The 20,915-nt window shown below is 43.8% G+C and overlaps 1 protein-coding gene across 1 annotated transcript; it reads right to left on the bottom strand.

Annotated features, from left to right (window-relative positions):
- Positions 1–2,123: 2,123 nt before the first annotated feature.
- Positions 2,124–20,911, bottom strand: LOC104080249 (ankyrin repeat and KH domain-containing protein 1-like; the record flags this gene model as incomplete). Its single annotated transcript, XM_009582573.1, is given in 10 exon segments — positions 2,124–2,552; positions 3,017–3,181; positions 4,335–4,510; positions 5,857–6,057; positions 7,202–7,381; positions 12,456–13,550; positions 13,553–14,055; positions 14,363–14,512; positions 17,669–17,815; positions 20,479–20,911. Coding segments are annotated over 10 exon segments (3,110 nt in total), but the record flags the coding sequence as incomplete, so codon positions are not given.
- Between the last annotated feature and the right edge of the window lie 4 nt (positions 20,912–20,915).

Raw genomic sequence — 20,915 nt, 5'->3', positions numbered from 1 at the left:
CAGGGCGGCAGCGCACCCAGAGCTCCTGCGCGGGCTGGACCCTTCCTGGCACCACAAACACGTTACGCAACCTGTGCCTGCCGTGGCACCGCGCCAGCGCAGGGCCTGGCTCCCCAGCCCCAGATAAGCTTACCAGAGGCACACAATGGAGCCAGCGCCCACAGGGTGGGCACCTGCAGCTCAGCTGAAACATGCCCCACTCAGGGAGGGGGGCACACACTGCCCTAAGGACAGACAGCAAAGAAAAGGACAGCTGAACCAGGGGCTTTAGGGGGGGGTTAGAAAGGAGGCAAGAGGGCAGGCCTAGGGTACCCTTGGAGGGAGCCGTGCCACCCAGTACCTTCCCCCAGGGCTGGTGAACTTGGGTGGGAGCAGACTTGAGCTAGCCCTCTGCGCCTCCCCCAGCTCCAGCCAGCCATGCCCGGGCATGACCTACCCCTGAGGGACCGGCACTACATCACCATCCCAGTGGCACTGCCCGTGGCCCGCTCCCCAGCGGTGCGAGTACCAGGCACTGCCTCTGCCTGCTCCCCCCGGTACTGTGGGGCAGTGACAGTAGCAGCATCTTCCTAAAAAACTTTGTGGTTCCCTTTTCCACTCCAGCTCTGGGCTGCCAGGGAAGCCACCACCCCACGGGCCTGCCTGGATCTGGTGCCCAGAGCAGGCACCCATGCCCCCAGGGACCAAGCTGCAAGGTGGACAGCCCAGGAAGGGACCGGCTCAGGAAGGAGCTGCCTAAATTAGGCAGGGATGGGGCAGCTGAGGCCACTGTTCCGTTCAAGGGACAACCCCACCCCCGTGTTGCGTCTTACCCCCGGCGTGGTGGAGTAGACGGTGCCACCCAGCGTGGAGCTGCAGCCCTCCAGGATGGGGAGATGGTGGCTCCCCAAATGGGGCAGGAGGAGGTGGCGGTGCCTGTTACAGCCATGGAGCCCACATGGGTGGGGTGGGGGAGGGGCCCCTCCCCTGCAACTCACCCCAAGAGCAAACACCTATTGCACTACAATACAATTTGTTTTCAATACAATTACTGTTAATACGACCGTTTCTCCTCTGGCATTTGAACTATCAGGGAACAGCAGCAGTTCAATTTTTTTGCATTTCTTCCTCAAATACTAGGAAAAATATCTGAATAGATCATCCAGTAGCATTTCTGAGGTTTAATTGCCTGCGGTACTTGGATATTGCTTGTGCACTTTGGGTTTTCAGTACTCCTTCCTCATGCTTTTCCTGGGGCAACTGCTGTTGCATGTAAGGATTTGTCTGGAGAAGGTGGAGAAGTCTCCATCTGAGGGACCACAGAAAGTGGTCCATTAGATTGGACAATACATGCACTGTAGTTATCTGCTTGAGGAGTGGATATTCAGTATAGTTACTGCATCGCCACTGAGCAAAAGCAGAACTAAGCATAGTCCAAGTGCAGAAAGTGGAGAACTTCTGCACCTGGCTAGAGAACAAATGTTCATCTTAAGCAGTACGCAAAAATCTCCTTCTGCCTCACGGAAAGGACTTGAGGAGCTCTTACCAGATTTAAAGGGTTACAAGAAGCTTAGAATTGGATATATTATGTTTTTCTCTAGTGGGAAAGTGGTGTCTGTTTTCCTAAAATCTGCTTCTAGGCAGCTGGTCACAGTGAGTCAGGTGAAAAAACCCTGCATTTACCTATGAGCTACCTATTTACCTTCTGCAAATTAAGATGCCATCAATTGCCACATTGTCAACTCAGCCCTTATCTCCAGCCCCTGAACAAAACCTGATCTCTCAGGCAACCCACCTGGAAAAAGAGTGCTAGAAGCAGCAGAACTAATCCAGAAGGAAAAAAAAAAAATGCACAACTGTGTTCACACACAAAAAATACAAGGCTAACAACTGGCAAGGGGAAGGACTCAGCAGACCTCGTATCACAGACGACTGCGGATCAAAACCCTCCCCCAAACCCTGACTGCATCCATGTGCTAATTACGTGACCCTGAAAAGATGCATCGCTGGGCACGGCAGCAGCTACCGATGACAACAACATACAGCCTCTTCCAAAATTCTCACACACAACCTATAAATACTGTTCGCCTTTTATTGAATATTCAGGTAAATATTTCACATTAATACAGGCTACATAAAGTAGAGCCACTATACGACATGAAATTTACTCAGCTTTTCCTTTTAAGTATGTAAACAATCATACATGTATTTACCACCCTAAAAGGTTGAAATCATGTCATCAGCTAGTTCTCTGCTGCATACAAGGAGCGTTCAGTAGCGTTTAGCCAAAAGCACTAGTTTTGTCTGATTTTTAAGTTCAAAATGGCTAAACTAACTGCAGAACAGAATCAGTTTGTATAGGTAAATCAATTTGTTCTTATACAACGGGCAATCAAGTTTCCATTGTTACAGCCCACAGAAAATCGCTTAGTTAGGCACATTAAAAAATCCCCAGGGTTCTTCAAGATCATAAAGATTCCCAACAAGGCTAAAAAAGGATAGACCCCCTTAAATCAGTTGACGTACTTGAGATGCATGTTTCCAATGTGAGGTGCCCAGGTGCCAGGCCAAATCTACAGCAAGAAATAAAAAGACAAGTCTATTATGAAAACAAATAAAGGTTCCTTTAACAGAGCGTTTAACCTCTAGAGGGCAAGCTTAAGGCTTCCCCCCAACATACAACCAGACTGTCCAAAGGCAGGGAGCCCTCTTCAGCTCTGACCAAGGTTTGACTGACAACCTGCAAGATGCCGAGTATGGATATAAACCCTCTCACCTATAAAAAGGTTGATTACCTGGCTAAGCAGTCTTGAAATGCTGCTTATTTTACCTGAAAGGTTTGGTACAGATAGCGCCATGTATTTTTTATAAACACACACACACGCACTGTAGGGGAAAAGCCATGCAAACGATCTCAATTCTAGTTTCAAACAACTGAAAAAAATGTCACCTATCTAAAAATGAAGAAAAACAAAACAAAGCACAACACTGTAAAAAACCCCAGGTAAGCAAAGGTGGAAAAAGGCAGCCACACTACCTGCTGAGCATCAGTACATTCTGTTGAGTTCTGGACAACTTTGATCATGGGATTCCAGGCGGGATCGGGAGTATGGAGCCCGTTAAAGAGGGGGCCTCCCGGGCCATCTGCTAGCTGAGGATGCGAGGGTATTAGAGTGCCGCCATACATGGAAATCGGTAGGCCCTGAGGGAACAAGAGAAAGCACCGTTGGTGAAGAAGGCAGTGGTAGTGGAGGATGACCATAGTACCACGTTTGCCCAGATGACAGAGGCAGTTCACATCCATACGCAACGTTCACCTACTGGCAGATATATCTCAGCACTGTGAAGAAACAGGGCATTGCTGCACCCTTAGGCAGAGTATGGAATACGGTGGCTCTTCAGAGCTTGAGATTCAAGTCAGTTTACCCATTTTTCTGAAATTACACCTCACCAGTATGCAGCAGCCTCTGCACATCACTTTCAGATGACCCCATAAAGCCAGACACAGTATCTGTACAAAGTGATCTCAGTGCTCCCTCCTCTCACCTCTGCAGCATGCGATAACCTTGGTGCACGCAGGGCTGCAGCCAGGGGCTGCACTTCAGCAAAACCTGTATACAGCTTGAGCCTACAAGACTCCAAGTTGAAGATTTTCTATAAATTACTAATGGCCATCTAAAGTATTCTTCTAGTTCAGAAAGAGCAAGTTACAGAGCAGCTTTTTGCAATCATGAGACTTCTTTCCCGTGTTTGAATGATTCCTGCTCTGCAATTTAGAAGATCCTAAGAGCACATGCTACAGCTACTTCTGAAACATGCTGTGAGCAGGTCTGCTGTCGAGCACATTGTCCTGGACATTTCTCCAGTGGTGGCTGAGCTGACTATGGCTTGGCTACATCCATCTGCCTCAAGCTACTTTCCAGCGTTGACATAAAAGGAACAGACTTAGAAATGGTCCTCTCAGCCTGCCGTTTCCTTACGAAAGGCATGTAGTATTCACAGGCATGATTTGTACTGAAAGCATTAAGCAAACCTTTAATCAGCCTCAAGAGCTAAGCAAGCCTTATGAAACGTTTCTGAGCGACAGCCTCTGAGAAAGGAAATACTGGAGAGCGATGGAGGCATTCAGCTACTTGACAAGAGAACACCTGCAATCTACAAATTCTGGTTTTGTTTAAATGCACCACCAGGCTTGGGCACCTTTTCTAGTCAGAACTGGGATTAAAGGAGGTTCAGGACTAGGTGAGGCAAGCAATGGTAGAAGAGGAACACACGTTCAGTGTAAACAGGCAGAACAGAAGATACAACAAAGTCTTGGTCATTTTATAGACTAAATCCAACCCTCTGTAACTTACTTTAGAAAAATCCACAAAACTATTTGGCATAGGTTGGTGGAAAATATTCGAGGGAGCCACTATTCCAGAATCATCTCTCTCCATTGGCTGATGCTGAGAAAACGTGCCCGGGTCCGACAGCTGCTGATGCATCGGATGATTTCCCATGACAGGCTGAGACCAACCTGACAAGCCTTCTGGAAAGGAGGAGATTGAAAATGGCTGATTACAATTCATTGAAGATACTCTGGTGTAGAATTCAGCAGCTGCACACACCTACATACATCGAAGGGCTCCTTGAAAGCACACAGCCGCAGAGGTATCTTAGGGCTCTGCTCTGAGCAAAGGCAGACCTTCCACAGCCTACGCAAAGCAGGAAAATACCTGCCGTTTTCAGGCTAATAACCCATTATAGACAATGCAAACACACAAGTCTTATCTGTAGCATCAAGGCCTCTCACAGGGAAGCTGCAGCAGGCAACACTGTATAAGGCTGGCTACATGCACACACACTTTCTTTCCCTCCAGCTCCCACATCCTCTCATGTACCATAGGAACACAGAAAAAAGTTACACTTATGACAGTTTTTTAAAGAAGAGAGACTGGTGAGGCCAGGGAAGTTTGGCCAGGCACATGCCATCCGCATGTACATTCATCTTGATCCTCCAGACAAGTGTGCAGATAATGGGGACTACTAGTAACTGCAAGTTTCAGGTGTCCACAGCAGAACAGCTAAGATCCAATAAACCTCCAAGCATTGTGAGCACATACAAGCTTTTCTTGAAAAAAACACAGCAATACTGAGACACTAAGTTAACCAAAATATGGAGGGCTTCACCGAAAAATACTAACAAATACAGGACTATTAAACATTTGTCTTTAAAGTTACCAATGGAAACGCTTTACACCTCAAATGCTGCAGCTCCTCCTTTCCACAAAAACCTCAAACTATCAGGAAACTGAACGTAAAACTTCAGTGTTTCAAAGTCATTGTTTTGAAACTGGGGCTGCCTGGAACAGAAGTTACCCCATACTACCCAGGAGTCATGAGGAGATCAATGCAAAAATCAGCATCCACAACTATATGTTTCTGGATGCATTAGCTGCACCACAACTAACATTTAAAAATGTTAATGGAAAGCAAGCTAGAAACTTGGACAGAGGCAGTTGTCCTTTTAGGCTGAGGGTCAGACTTGGAAATGGACCCCCTTAACAGATAAAAGCTGTTTACTTTTTAAATTCTGTATCATTCAATAGACTTAATATGAAATTTTTGAACTCTTCTCAGGGTTTACAAGTGTACGTTGACAGATAATCTAGGTTGGGTGAGAACCACCTACATTAGGAGAGAAAACCCAGGGCTTTCATTGATACGCACTCTCCCAACCACTGACACCAGTTTTCCCTTCAGGACGTACTAGATGAAAGTTGATTACAGACTGTGGAACTTTATTCCTCCTCCCCAATTTTCTTTTCAAATGTTATACTTCTGAAAGGCCCTAAAAGTTTCTTTAGGCTACCCCAGGCTGTACAACAGACTTACCAGATACACTGTTAACTCCAAAGGACCAAATACCGCTATGACCAACAGGAGCCGTGAAGTTGGTTCCTAAGGGTGTAGGAGTGACAGATCCTCCTTGTCGAATTCTAGCAAGCCTTTCTGTCCCGATGGGAGGGGGTACCTTTCGATCTTGATTGGTGTTACCCGTTTTTGGCTGGCCCAAGTTAGAAGGTGCAGAAGCAGCTGAAAGGGGCGAAGATGATCCTGACGAAACTGAAGGAATAGGAGATTCACCTGCTGAAAAGAATATTTCTCTTGCTTAATTACACGCAAAGCACACAAGCTAGTGAGCATAAATGCTACCCGCTCCATCCCCCCAATATTATCTCAAAGCAAATGATAAAAAGGTTTTAAAGGCTTTTTTTGGCAAGCATTCTTCAAGTCTTTCACAGAAATTCTGTTTAGACTTTATTTTAACTCTAAAATCAACATTATAATACAAATGCTTTCAGCCATCAGAATCATGTGATATTCTCATGACATAGCAGTACATCTAAATTAATTACAAGAAAGAATAAGAAACATGGAAGAGTTTCAGGAAGAGGTGAAAACATCAGCCAAAATACCATAAATATCTAAACAGCCTGGTTTTGGTATCCACCACTTCCAGCAGAAGAGAAATTAGACAGCTTCCCAAAGCCACATGTGTAACGTAAGAGTCTAAGTCCCACCAACTTCAGAAGTGTCATTGACTCTTCTTGGGAAATCCAACTTCCATTTAAATGTTGTGGTTCTTAAGCTCAGAGTGGCAATGAAGTTGCATGCAGTGACATGAAAAGCCTCTTCACTTAAGATTCTGAATCAAAGACCCATATTTTCTGTAAAGCTACTTCCATGTTCTTCCCATTAGGAGGAAACCCCACTGTTACCTCAGATGATGCGTAAAGATTTTGGAGCATTTTTAAGTAACATAAAATAATTCCAGAATCCCAATTTAAAAAAAAAAAAAAAAGAAGGCAAGTATAACTTCAAACCATGGCAAACATGACATTTTCACCTAATATTACACTCATACTATTTAGAGGGGAATCTTTAGCTTGGTATAATCACCTCCACTCCCCCACAGCTTCATGCCCTCTCCTCTCAGAGCCTACGATGACTGATTTTTTTTGCCCAAATATGCCTTTAGTAATGTTACCAGAACTAGTGGCATGGGAAAAACCACAAAATAGTACAGCTTGGGATTTGCAGGCCATTCTCACAGCTGCTAAAAGCAATTGGAAAGCATTTTGTGCATCACTGGGTAGTTTCCCCTCAAGTTACAAATCTACTAAAGACAATAGCTATGAATTTACAGTTAACTAAGACAGACCCATGAAGTTCCTACATGAATTTGTTGCGCTTGTCCAAGGATGTGGTGAAAAATGCTGTCTGTTAAAGCTGGGAGTCCCAACAGGCGCTGGCCCTTGAAGGTAAACCCGTGCTCCTTGTATGTTTGCTGAAAAGCCTGTCAAAGGACCTGAAGAAGAAGTTGTAGAGCTGTTGGATGGATCTAGAGAGGGTAAGCCTGAAATAAACATAAATTTGATTAAGTATCTCTCTTTGGGAACCTGCTTCAAAGCACCAGAGAGAGCTAGTGCTCCAAATATAATTAAAGCATCTCATCACCTTCGGGGGTATCTGCACATGGTAAGTTCATTTTACAGGTGCACGATTCTCCCTTAGAAACCAACAGAAGGCATTTCTGTACGCTCTCTGTTTTGGCCTGAAGTTTTAACAAAAAGAGCCATCCCTTTGGTCACTGAAAGGAAATGATCTTAGTAGGGAGGGCAAAGGAGAAAGCTGGGAGTGGCAAGGATCTTTGCTTACAAAAAAGCCACGCAAGCCAAACAGGGATAAAGGGCTCTTTGAAAGTCCCAGGGGAACCCGGCACCAGAGAAGTAGTTTGCTGCAGTACGGTTTTTGCCATCCTATAGGTACATTCACACATAGATTGGTCCGAGCATGCTGTGTCCAGAGAAACAAGGCTGACGATGCACAGCACAACAGGTGAGGGGGCTGCTTTCTACAGGGATGCATAAGGGGAAGGGAGAGATGGAGAGAAAGTTGAGAGTCCCACAAAAATTATTAGCAAGGGGGAATTACAGTTTTTTAATAAGCCAAAGTTTTTAAGTACTTTTCCAAAATGTTGTAAAAGCTCTTATCACACGTTATTACCTGAAAGCAGAAACGGGCATGGCCATATGTTCACCTGAGTTTTGGGTTTAGTTTCAAGGGCCTATTAAACAAGACTAGTTTCAAAACCTTTTAAACATTTGAAAATGACCACAACCAGGACCAGCCTCTATTGCTGCAGAGCAAGGTTGAAGGTTGTACCTACTTACACCACAGCAGTCTGCAAACAGCAGTGGTGACAGGCAATACCTTAGGTCATAGACTAGAGGTGCACCTTTCATCGCCTGGATTCATTGTTCCTGAAAGCCAGGTCTTTTTCCCACAGTATTATCAACCAAGTCAACCTGATTTACTGCTTCTGGAAGTGCCCAATCCAACCTGCTCACATGGACAGAAATGACTCACTGGATTTGAAAGAGGTATTTTTCTCATTAGCCCTACCCCAAAGGTTAAAAAAGAGAAGTCTCCATTACAGACAAGGAGAAATAAATCACCACCACTAACAGAACATGGGGTGTTCAGACGAGGGAACCTGAGCATGGGAGGAGAGTTTCAGGGTTTGTCACAGCACAAAGTGCAAGACTCCAAGGCTAAGGAGGATGCTAATGCCTGTGCAGGCTGCCTGTAAACGCAGTTTGATTGATCTGCGTTTGTCTAGAGCTGCAGTCTGGCCTCCAGCACAGAGCCTAACTGTAAGCAGATTGCAGCACCTCCACCTAAGGGCTCCCCCTGTGCATCTGCCATGGAGCTACTGATGGGATGCTCTTGCTAACCCTCCATCCGCAAAAGTCAACTCAGAGGTAATTAAAAGGCCCCTATGGTGACCAATTCCACCACACATCAAAAGCAAGTTTCCAGCTGGCTGACAAACCACTGAAGATCCTGAGTCTCTGCCCCATACAGAAGGGATAACAGAGCTGCTGCTGCCCATGGGGACTGCTGGTTTCCTAAACAGAGAACAAGGCAAAGATTATGACAAAAATAGCTCTTCTGCAGAAGGGAGATGCCCAGCTGTGGCTTGGTAGGATGGGTACACAGCTTTCAAAGTGCAATGACTGTGCAGCCAAGGCCATTTCAGCACTGCTGTGTATTTTCTACAGGTTGAAGGAAGTGTGACAGCCAGAGATGCACAAATTCAACAGAGTAGTCAGTTTTCAGGTTGTAAAGAACACTTTTTATCATTATCTTGACTTTCATAAAAGTGGATTAAAAAAAAAAACTTTTGCTCAATATTAAAAATGGCTTCTATGAACAATGACTTACAGAATCCTGATTTCAGTAATGAGTTTCCTATTTATGTACTTACCAACAAAATAGGGTTTTGTAATACCAAAACCTTTTGCAATACTGTACTCTACAGTTACTTGGGCCATGAATTCAAACTCTTCATCATGCTCTGAAAGTATAACCGAGCTTTTGAGACTGGTGTATCAATCTCACACAAAACCTGCTCAAAATTTAGTTTATCAAAGCACCCAGGCACTTCTGCAGAAACTGGTAACTGCAAGGGCTACCTCCACCTTTAGAGAAATAGCTGCAAGACTTGGTCATTCCATGTAAAACAGGGATCCCAGCCATTTCATGCAACTTCATACTCATGTGCTGCTTCCTAAGCTGGCATATTTCAAGTTTGTGATAACTTTTAATGCCATGTGAGCAAGGTCTCAAACCCCTTCTCAAAATGCAGAGGAAAGAAGTAACAAATAGACTTCTTCCAGTCTTCTCTACAGCCTCCCCAAATGGTTGGGCTAAGTCTGCCCTCAATCTGCAAGCTGCTAGGACAAGAGATCTAAAGACGTAAGTGAGACAAAAGGCCATTTCCAGAACAGATCCACAGCTGGTGAGGAGATCTGCACGTGTACCTGTGCCTCAAAGGAACCAGTGAATCAGAGAAAACTCAAGCCACAACTGAGCCTACCCATGAATAGGAAAAGCGTAGCACCCAAACTCCACCCTGAAGTGACAATTTGTTAAGAAAACGCTGGTTTAGTGCACAATCAAATTATATTGAATCTCCACCAAATTAGCTTAGAGGTGATCACCAAGAGATGTTGATTTGTGGAAAAATTTGCCACAGCCCAACTGTGCAAGACAGGCACAAAAGACAAACCTCTGCTCCATCAGGTGTAGAGGCACAGCCGAGATTAGAAGATCGGTGTCCACCTGCTTTGATAGCCATTACTAATCCCTCTCATCACACAGAAGTGTACTGAATTGCCAGGCAAGGCCCAGACTGCTCCTTGTCCATCGCACTTCTGTTGGCCAAAGCGTAAGCCAGCAGTGACTGGCCTTTTTCCCCCTTCTCAAAATCTCATAAAACCTGCCACTGAACCCTATGGAAACAGCCAAGGTAGTCCCCAGTTCAATCCACCTCAGGGGCTGAGCTGAACGGAAAGGTCTGTTCCCCTGGGAAGAGGCAGTGAATGAGATGGGTGGACAGACCACAGGACCACACTTATGCTCCAAGGGAAGGCACTGGAGAGGTCCTCAGCTTACCGTCCCCGGTCCTTTCCTCACCATCACACCTTCAAAACACCCCCGTCTCCCCAGGCTCCCCTAACACCCCTCCTACTCCTGTGTGACACACAACTTAGATTCTGAAACGATGGTCATCAAAAGCAGTATTAAGTAGAATGACATTAAATGAACCAACTAAAGACCTGACTAACCAGTGACCTCCTGCCAGGCAGAACGTTAGCAGCACATCTACCTATTTGCAGTTTTTCTTCATTTTGCAATATCCTAATCAAATTCCAGCTCAGAAAACATGTGTTCTGTCCAAATATTTTTGTGCTTCACTTGAGAAGAACTTCACACTTATCTCCCCAAAGTCAACCGCGTGAGCTCTCCTTGGGTATCTACCTAACCTTCCTAACTCAGGGAAGAAACAGATTTAGACTACCTTTTAAATACTTACAGTCATTTAAGGATATATAAAGGACCAAGAAATTTTTCCCAATGACAAACAGATGACCTTAGCATAAGGGAACAGCAACATTTTTTGCTACTACGGGACTTCCCAGTCAGCCGTCTTTGTATATACAGGATGCGATTATCAGAAAAATCAGCAGATCCCATTTGCCATAAGCTTCCTTCCCCAGGGGTTATTCCAGTAACAGCCAACTCCCAGTTTAGAGCACTGCAGAGAAAAAGCTGAGCCAACATAAAGTGTTTCTGGAGTCTGCTGATGAGGGTCTGGCAATTCTTTTATTAGCAGCCTTTCTGATAAACAAGGTCCAGTAACTTTACCTTCCACAGTCTTAGTTACACCTGGTTCTGCTTACTGCGCTGGGACTAGACATGGCACAAGAGCTCTAGGTATTCACTTGCTTTGCAGAGCTATACAGCCCAAATTAAACTATTAAGAAAACTACAGTCATAGCAAACATCCCAGTTTTGTGGTTAAAGCTAGTCAGAGAGAATTGTTCTGGTTTTCAGAAGTCCTGCACGTTTGTAAATCAACCGAGAGGATTGGGAATGCTGAAAATCTTCTTTCCTCACCACCACGTCGTCCAAATGCCCCATTCTCCTTTAGTCTGAAAGTCAAACTACTTGACTTGTCCCAATCTAGCATTCAAGTCCTGAAGCGTTAACCCAAATATCTACCATACACTGCCAGGGTAAAGACAACTTCAAAGCAAGGCTCTCTAGCTACCCAGCTTCAAGGCTCCATAAAGCCATTATGGCAAGAATGAAGGGGAGAACAGGGTGGCACAGACTAGATCTCTTGAGGGTCCCTTCCAGCCAAATGGGTGCAGCCAGTTGTCTGCAGCATAGTTTGAATGCTAAGATGATAATTATCCTTAAGGCAGAGCACAGCAAGGGCAGGGAGCTCACTGTGAGTGTTCCTAACCCATTTCAAATAAATGCAAATAAGCCTGAACTGCTATACGTAACAGCAGAAGGACAGTAACTTCCTAATAAAACACACCATGCAATAAAACACACCAATTTCCCAAAGCACAACATAAGCTTATTAAAATTCCAGAGCCATATCAAGAGACAAAAAGTACAGAGAGTTTACCCTCACTGAGTCAAGCTGGAGTCTCAGATAAAATATTGAACAACTGCTTGCAGTCACTTCTGCAGCTGGAACCTGTCAAGAGTCCTGCCCTGCTGTTTTATGTTTGGTATCACCCGACCCTATGTTCCATTCCAACCCAAAAGCTAAAATCAATGCTACCCTGAACTCTACAAACAGGTGGAAGCATTCCTGTGTCTTACAGAAGACAAGCAATGCAACGTCTGCAATATTCCCAACATCTAAGATCCTAGAAGAGCTGAAGAAAAGAGGAAAAAAAATCATCATCAACATTTTTAAAGAGTGCTTGGAAAAAACAGGCCATCCTCATTACAATAGTATTCTCTAACTGTCATTTGTAAACTACTTCTCAATCAGTTTGAGATGATCAAAGTGTAATGGTTGGAGAAAGAATTCTGTCCGGTGCACGATCTTAGTGACTTACCTACAGGACTGGTTGAAACCCGTTGGGAAGGTGGCCTGAAACCAGGAGCCTTGGAGTTGTCAGGATGCACGTTTTCCACGTGTCCTATCACAGAGTTATTCAGAAAGGTAGACTGAACAGTGAAAGATGGGTCAGCTGCTGCTCGGGTAGAGAGTGGACAGTCTCCCCATCCTTGGTTAGCTGGCACCTGGTTGCTATCAAAAAGACTACTAAAGTGATTGAAGAGCGTTGCTGGCCCAAAGGTAGGAGGCAATGATTTGTTTGCTGGGTTAATGTGCATCTGAGAACCGTTCATAACGTTCATGGCTGATGAAAGCTGCACTGCAGCGGGTGGACCTTGAGAAGGTGTTAAAGGAACTTGATTCGTAACAAAAATAGACTGAGGATCTTGATGGAGGTTTGCATTTGGTACCACTGAATAGAAAGAACCTCTGGACTGCATCCTGTGAGTAACTCGAGGTGCTGGTACAGCTACTTGAGGTAAGTTACTGTTGTCCTGATTATCTGCAACAACTGACCTGGGTGACGTTAAGCTTAAAGGAGCAGTTTCTGAGCTGGATGAAAAAGGCATCGACATGGAAGAATTGATCTCCGACATGCTGGTTGGCAGTATTTCATCTTGGACATTATTTAGCAGTGCAGGGCTGCTCGACGGGCGAGTTTCGGTGACTCCTGAGTTGCTACTAGCTGACATACTGCAACTAGTTGCAACCGAAGATGGTGCGCACGCATTTGCAACGGGCTGGTCTGGTGTTGACACCTTCTCTTTGGGTGCTGAGACAGCCGAGAAAGAGTCCGCTTTAAGTGCAGAATGCTGCGTTTGTGGAGCATTAGATGGCAGAAATGCTGTGGGCACTTGCCCATTGTTTGGGGGGGCAGAGGAAGCTGATGGCAGAGTGCTACAGGTGCTCGTCACAGTTGAGATTGCTGTTGCTGCAGCACTCGTCTTGGGAACGCAGGCAAACAACTGCTTTCTGACCGAAGACGGAGTCCGATTACTGGTTACACACAGCGGTTGGGTGGAAGCAGCTACAGAAGAGACAGTAATGGGACAACTAGAAGTAGTTAATCCAGGAGACTCCGTCTGTAAAATATTACACGACTTGAACTATTATGCTTTGGAGAGCTATTTGTGCTGCCGGGATTAACTGGTCTCACTGGGAATGGTCCCCAAGTGTTTGGTGAAGGTGAAAAAGTTCCTCCAAATTGGGCCATAGGTAAGCGAGGGTGCCGGATCTGTTGCATAGTTTGGGCAGCCAGCAAGGCAAAATGAGGGTGCGAATAAGCTAGAGGAAGAGACACCGGAAAAGATGAGCGCACATTTGCTGGAACATTCTTGTTTAGTTTGTTAGTAGGCTGGAAAGTAGATAGTGTTGATGACTGCGATGTGACTAGGGGCGGTGCTCCGAGAGGAAAGGAGTTCTTGTTTGAAGCAGTCGCAGTGCTGACTCCAGATGAAAAGTTTGCATGGATTGATTTGGTACTCGAAGCAGGTGTTCTTATATGAGTTTTAGGAATCAAGTCTTCCAGTTCCTTGGCAGGATCTTGAATAAGGGCATTGATGAGCTGCACTGCGTATCGTGTTGACTCTGTACCACCCCTAGGTTAAATACAAACATATTTATCTTTTGCAAAGGAAAACCCCACTTTGTGCAACATTCTGTAGCCTCAATTTTATACTGATCTGCAAGTCTATAGCATGTTTACTCCCATAAGTTATTTCTTGGCTTTTGCGTATCTTAAGGATTATCTTTGAAGGAGTAGACCTTCAGCATATCTTGGCAGCAGTAATATATGTTCTATTCTAGTACCAAGAAGCTAAATATGTCCCGTCTTAAAAAGCAAACAAACTTCTTAATAAATGACATTGTGGACTAACTCAAAACTTTCATTTCTAGATACTGTACCTTATAGTGATCATTCTCTCTCCATTCTTATCTTTTTGCTTATCAACGTCAATATGGGCACCAGTGACATCTTGAATTGCTGTGATGTTGCACCCACCTCTTCCCATTATTCTAGATACGACAGAAGCTGGGACAGATAATTTCTTTGACCTATATCACAAAGATCACAAATCTGTGAAATGTATTCAAACTTTAAAGGCATACAAAAATCCCTTCCTGTCTGACAGGTGGTTTTCTGCTATTTTCTTCACCCTTTGGAGCCTAACACCCCCCCACTCAAATTACTCATCATCCTCAGTACCTGACGAGGATTATCCAGAAGCATTTATTCCACCACTGTTGTAACACAGGTGTATGTGCCTCACACTGCTTCAGAAACACTTTTGGATTTTATTTTATCTTGTGTACCTTCAAAGTGAGACAAATCCTTAGCTTATCAACCTAAATTTACATAAATAGTGCTGCTTCAAATATAAAAGTCCATGGCTTAGCTACTTTGATCGTTTGTCGCAAGGGTTTATAGCAAGGAGAAGGTGGTTTTCCAATGTTTTCCCAGTGATCAGCTCTGTAATACCGCTTGCATTCACAACGCTTTTAGTATCCACCTCTCTCAGACCTCGAGATCTTACCGGTGACACTACACAACTGTGGATGGCAGATGGTTAAATTGTGCAGTGCTGTGATTTAAGGAGCAGCTGGAAGCCACTGTGAAGGCAGCACAGATTTTCAGAAGCAGGTTCACCGTCAGGCCACAATACTCTAACCCATGTGTTCAGTGAAATAAGTCAATTTATGATTTTTCTAATTCACATGGTATTGGTGGGTCACTGCAGGCACACAGTACTGGAAAGTCTTTGAACACGAGCTATGCTTGCATCCAGACCCCAGCCAAGGTCCTTCTGGGCCACCACTGTCCCCAGACTCTAAAGGCTGGACCCTCTCAAGCCCATACACCACTTTGAAGCTTGCCAGTGATGTGCAGTAGTTCAACACTGAACAATTAGAGGGGATTCAAAGGGGTTTCAGAAACCACTGTGATCACAGTGCAGGCACCTCTGAACACTGTACAAATCACCCCCACCCCCTGAAAAGGCTGCCAGCTTCACCTAGCTATTCCAGTGGAATTCTGTTGGAAACTTCTAAGTAACTTGATCCTCAGGAAATTGTTTCTCACTTAATAGGACTTAAAGGAAACCCATTTTATTTTGAACACATCTAAATACATGAAAACATTCTAAAGCATCACTTCATCTTGCCAAGGTGTTTTTTCTTTCCCCCTATCCTGCCAGGAGAGCATGCTACAACCCTTCCCATCCCCAGAAACCAGGTCCTCAGAGCATGCACCCAGCTCTCCTACCAAGGCTGTTTCATGCTTTGGGCTTTCTTCCCCCCTCCAGCCCCAAGGCTCCTCTCTCAAGCTAGGTATCGCAGTCACTACCTCCCCAAACCAGAGCTTCCATCGTCACCTAACTTCTAAAATACGCCCACATCACTCACAGGGCTCCTATCCGTACCTTGGGTCTGCTTCCACCTCAGCCCACGAGGAACCCCCATGCCATCATCCATGGAGACATGAGGAGAGCTCATCCCAGTGCCCAGGCCCCTGCCCACCCATCACCCACTGCCATTTCCCTCCCTACCCGCCAAGCTCAATGGTTTTTACCTTGAGAAGTGCCCAAAACAGTACCTTTTCGCTCCCGAACAGCAGCGCCCTCCTCTCTGCAGCTGAAATTGCTCAATTGGTGTTGGCTGCAGAGTGTTGCTAGGGGGAGGGTCTTTCAAAACTCTGCCTACTTGCCTGTCAAGGGCAGAAGGGATGTTTTCATTGGTTACTTCTTTGATAGACATCCCTTCTAGCCAGGGGGTTACTCATGGGGAGAGGGGAGGAGAAGAATTCTTGCTGAGATCAGGAAAGACTTTAGGAGAAGAAGGCATGCAGCTCCCGAGCATTTTGCAAATACATCTAAAGTCGCCAAAAAGCTCTTTTTTGGCAGGACGCATGCTTTGATCAGTCAGGGCATAGCAAACACCAGTGCAGAACACTTTATGGACGCGTTCTTTATGACACAAGGCCTGATTCCTCAGGGATGAGGAAAGGTCGGGTTTTGGATGTCATCTCTAGAACCCTACCATCTCCAGCAGAAGAGCAGACAATACCCAACCAAGCAGATGAGTTGAGTCTATGAAACTCAGGAGACCCAGGAGGAGAGATGGAACAGCTCCAGGGTCAATGATGGGGTCTGTGCAGCCCTGGAAAAGTCAGCTGTCTGTTTAATGGTTTCATGCCTGCACGACTCATCGAGTGGTGGGCAGTCTGCAACCATACATTTAGCAAGGCCATGTCACAGTGGAGAACCCCATTTGCGAACACAACAAAAGGCAGAGACCGAACCAACTCTTTAAGGGTTCAAACGCTTAAATGTTCAGATTATACTGCCTTTTTAACCTTTATTAAGAACAGTCTGTGGCTTCCACTAATCTGAATGCATTAAATCCTCTGTACAATTACGTTGTTTGCTCATAGCCTAAAATTCTCTAAAATGAGCATATTTGGACACTACCATTGCAGAACACAAAAGCAGGAGGGCATCTTAAGTGCACCCAAAGCATCTAACACTTGTATGTTCATGCTGTATTCCTTTTTGATAAAGAGAACAAAAAAAGGAAAGCGAGATGATCATTTCTAGCTACAAGTAGCAGACATCATAAAGGTTACAGAAAAGATACTGAGGGAGGTGTTAATGGCCATATAATAAAACCCAGTACATTTTCAAAGGGAAAGTTTGCTTTACAGAAAATCTTTAAATCTAATTGCACCTCTAGCACTCACTTTAAGGTGACAAAATCTTCCATGGAATCAGCTATCAAGGTCACTGCCCAAAGCACAATGAATTTTAGCCTTTAAGAGATCATCCACCTCTCCTCTACTCTACTAACATCCACCCTGCCTTTAGTTCATGTGCAAGCAATCACCTGCTGCAGGGGCTTTTCACTGCCATCTGCTCCCTCCCCCTTTTATCTTATCCCCCCTTTTATCTTATCCTTTACTCCACTGAAGTCACAGGTAAAGAAAACCCTTGTGCCAAATAAAATGTTCACGTCATATTGACGTTAAATTAGCGAGGAGTTACTACAAATTAGGACTGCAATTTGTTTTCACAGCACTGCAAGAGTAAGGGGGGTAGATTTTTTATAAATTAATTATACAATTAAATAATTACATAAGCATGCTGGACTTTCTATATTGGAGAATAATTTACAAGCTAAAAAGCTCACAGTTTTCAAACACAGAATTAAAGTCTTTACCTTCTAACCACTTCTTTCCAGCCTTCTTCTCTTTTCTGGCCTCTTTTTGGACTAGTCAGATTCAGCTTTACATTTGGAGAGGTCAGAGGCAGGGAAACAGGCTTGTAAGTAGTTGACAAAGAATTTGAATGACTTTCACCGTCAAGTCTGGGAACAGAAACGTGCGATTACAAATTACAGAATAAAATGACAGCATTACAGTATATATTTCTGCAGCTTAAAACTACTAGCATGAAGTGTTTTCATTCTTATTTTCTACCTGGAACAACTTGGGTGACTTGATAGGTTTGTTTTTTTTTTTTTAACCTTTTAGTCCACAGCCTATACCCTTCCTCCAAAAAGTGGAACACTGAACTGAATGAAGTAATACCAGAAGCACTAAGGACATCAGATTAAAATAGTTTATAAGAGGCAGTACACAGCCACTTAGGCACATCCTGATTATGTGTCTATACTGTGTTCTCCTTTTTGAATAGCTTTTTAAGAAAAGGTACTTTGGTAATAACGTCTCTTTCTTACTAAGTAGTTGAAAATATCTGTTTTTCAGCTCACATTGTTACAGATTCCTGGAAAGTGCTTCTACCCCTCACGCCCCATTTTCTGAATGGGTAACTGAGACACGGATATTTGAGCATATTTATGTATTTAAGTCCCACTGATATCAATTTGGAAACAGATGCCCAAGTATCATTACCTGTACTAATAGAGCTGTAGCAATAGTCTAGTGATACAAACAACGCCAAGTTTGGGTGAGAGAGAAAAAGAGAAAGAGAGAGAGAATTGGCAATCTCTTGTTAGGCTAACTGATCTATGCGGAGGTGAAAAAAAGCAGCATGGAGAGCTCACAAGTTCACCTGCAGCACTGAAACATAGGCAGCAATGTTCACGAGTCATTGAAAAACTAGCCTTATGTGATTCAACCCAGCAAATCTATGCATAGCTGGAAAATTTACAGAGGACCTCATGCTTCAGCTATCCTGCTAAGCATCACTCCTCTTTACCATATGCAAGTTTTTCTTCATCCATTTTATTCTCTATTTGTTACAGCATTTTATGTTCATTGTGTCTTCTTGCAGGCAAACTGTTTATACTACACTTTATACAAACTTCAGGCATTTATCCACGTTTAAGTAACCAAAGCGTACTGATTATATGAAAAGCAACGTTTAGACAATATGCCTTTTAAAATGGCAGCATTTTCTCTCTTTACCTTAGTAAGTTCTAGCTCTCTGATAATACACCTGCCCAAGGCATTTGAAAGTTCTATGGAGAACTTTACTTGTTCTCAGATAACTGTAAGATTGAGGCAAAGAGAACAAGAAAAAATGCATATGAAAGAAATGAACGAAGTCCATTGTGGGATATCGATTCCAGAGTAGACTTCAAAAGCTTTTTTCTGCTTTGTCTGAACATGTCTAGGTATGTTTTCAGAAAAGCATTGTTATGAAGCCTGAGTTTAAGTTTCAATTACAGTAGCCTTGTCATCAGCACGTCTATGACTAAAGAGAAGAGGAATTCAGGAAGAGCAAATTTAGAAATTATTTTCAGACAAAGTCTGACTAGTGCAAGAGCCAAAGAGCACCTGCAGAATTTAATAAAATATACTAGCCCCGTTTTGATATTTATATACGGTCTTGTTTCTTAGGTGTACTTTATCTAACAGAAGCATAGTTAATGAACTGCACAGGTTTCCAAGGCTTTTGTTAGAGACCTTGGACGAAAGGTCCAAGGCAGAAACAATTTACGTTCATAAAACAGAACATAGGCAAAATCCAATTTCTAACACTCTTAAGGGTAATCCAAAACACACCCCCCACTCCCCAACCACAAGGGCTGACAAATCCACTCATTCTGCACGTAACTTTAATCTGGGTCAAAAAAATAAAAGAAAAAAGAAAATCCTGACTCTCTTCCCACTCCCAGACAAGTGCCTCAGTCAGTCTGGCAACAGCCCTTTCGCTTGCTGCCCTTTTTGATCCCGTCATGTTTGCGTTCTTATTGAAGCTGGGTTCTCAGTCAGCCAGGTATCCTGCAGATCAACCCCCATACCCTCTCCCCTCCCTTAATACAGGAAAAGAAAAGAAACAAGAAAACTGTAGAGGATCAGACTCATACTACTTATATGTAAAAATAAGCAAAGACTACAGATAGAGATGGGATCTAAGCTTTTTGACTCAGATCAATGACCTATTTAGAAACTGGTGTTATAAAAGTTTCTAGGTCATTCCCTGGCAACTGAATGATTTTCCAAGCCATTCATGTGGCCCCTGTACATTCACCGAGTTCTTCTGACTCTCACCTCTGGCTCGACAAGGTTAAATCAAATTGGCCATCAACCTGGCAGGTGAAGTGCTCAGAGTCATCAACTTCTTCCCTCCTTAAAACAAAGAGATTGTTAATGATGAACCATAAAACAATTAAAAGCTAATGAAACCGCTTCTGTAAATAGATTATAAGTAAAGCTGGCACTTCCTTTTTAAACTCCCAGCATACTCACTTTGAAAATCTATTCTAATGAAGCTGACAATGCAACATAGATGCTTAAACAGCGCAGAGAGAAAACTGGCTGGTTTGCTAAAATAGTATTAAAAACTAGCCAGCAATGCCAAAAAAATCTTATCTTTACCATTTTAAAGAGGTTGCATTCAACAAACATGACAGTATTATTTAATAGCTACGCAAATAAAGCAAACTCAATCTCTCAAGACTTTGGGAATGTACCAGCTGGTGTAAAACTTAAGCTACAGAAAATTTACATTGGCATAGGTAAAAGCCTGTGAAACAATAGGGAAGCAATACGGCAGTCTCACCTCGTTGGTGTTTTTGAAGCCGAGGTGCTTGTTTTTTCTTCCTGAGAGGGGATAAGCAATGAGGCATAGCGCCGCTCAGAGGAATTTGTATCCATTGTGAAGTTCAACTCCTGGCTTTTACCTCCACTGCTACTTTCGCTATTGCAATCTGTGCTATCCAAGTTATCTGAATCACTATTCCCACTTGCACCACCACCTCTTGGCTCTCCATTTATTTTATTTTTATCTGCTTTTTGCTGTGCTAGAGATATATGCTGATCTGGCAAAATTATTTGCATATTCTGAGGAGTCTCTTTTGTTTTATTTTTCTTATTTTTTCTATTTGTGCTGGGGGTAGTCACCACATTAGCTCTCTTCTTCCCAAAGGCATTTGTGAAAGTAGTTGAAGTCGCAGAAATTCCAATTGTAGTTGTAGTAGTTGCACTAGGAGGCTCTAT

Source organism: Fulmarus glacialis, unplaced genomic scaffold (genome assembly GCF_000690835.1).
Source record: "Fulmarus glacialis isolate BGI_N327 unplaced genomic scaffold, ASM69083v1 scaffold36707, whole genome shotgun sequence".
NCBI classification, from domain to species: domain Eukaryota; kingdom Metazoa; phylum Chordata; class Aves; order Procellariiformes; family Procellariidae; genus Fulmarus; species Fulmarus glacialis.
The sequence above is the reverse complement of the archived record's forward strand: the minus strand, read 5'-3'. Positions and strand labels throughout refer to the sequence as shown.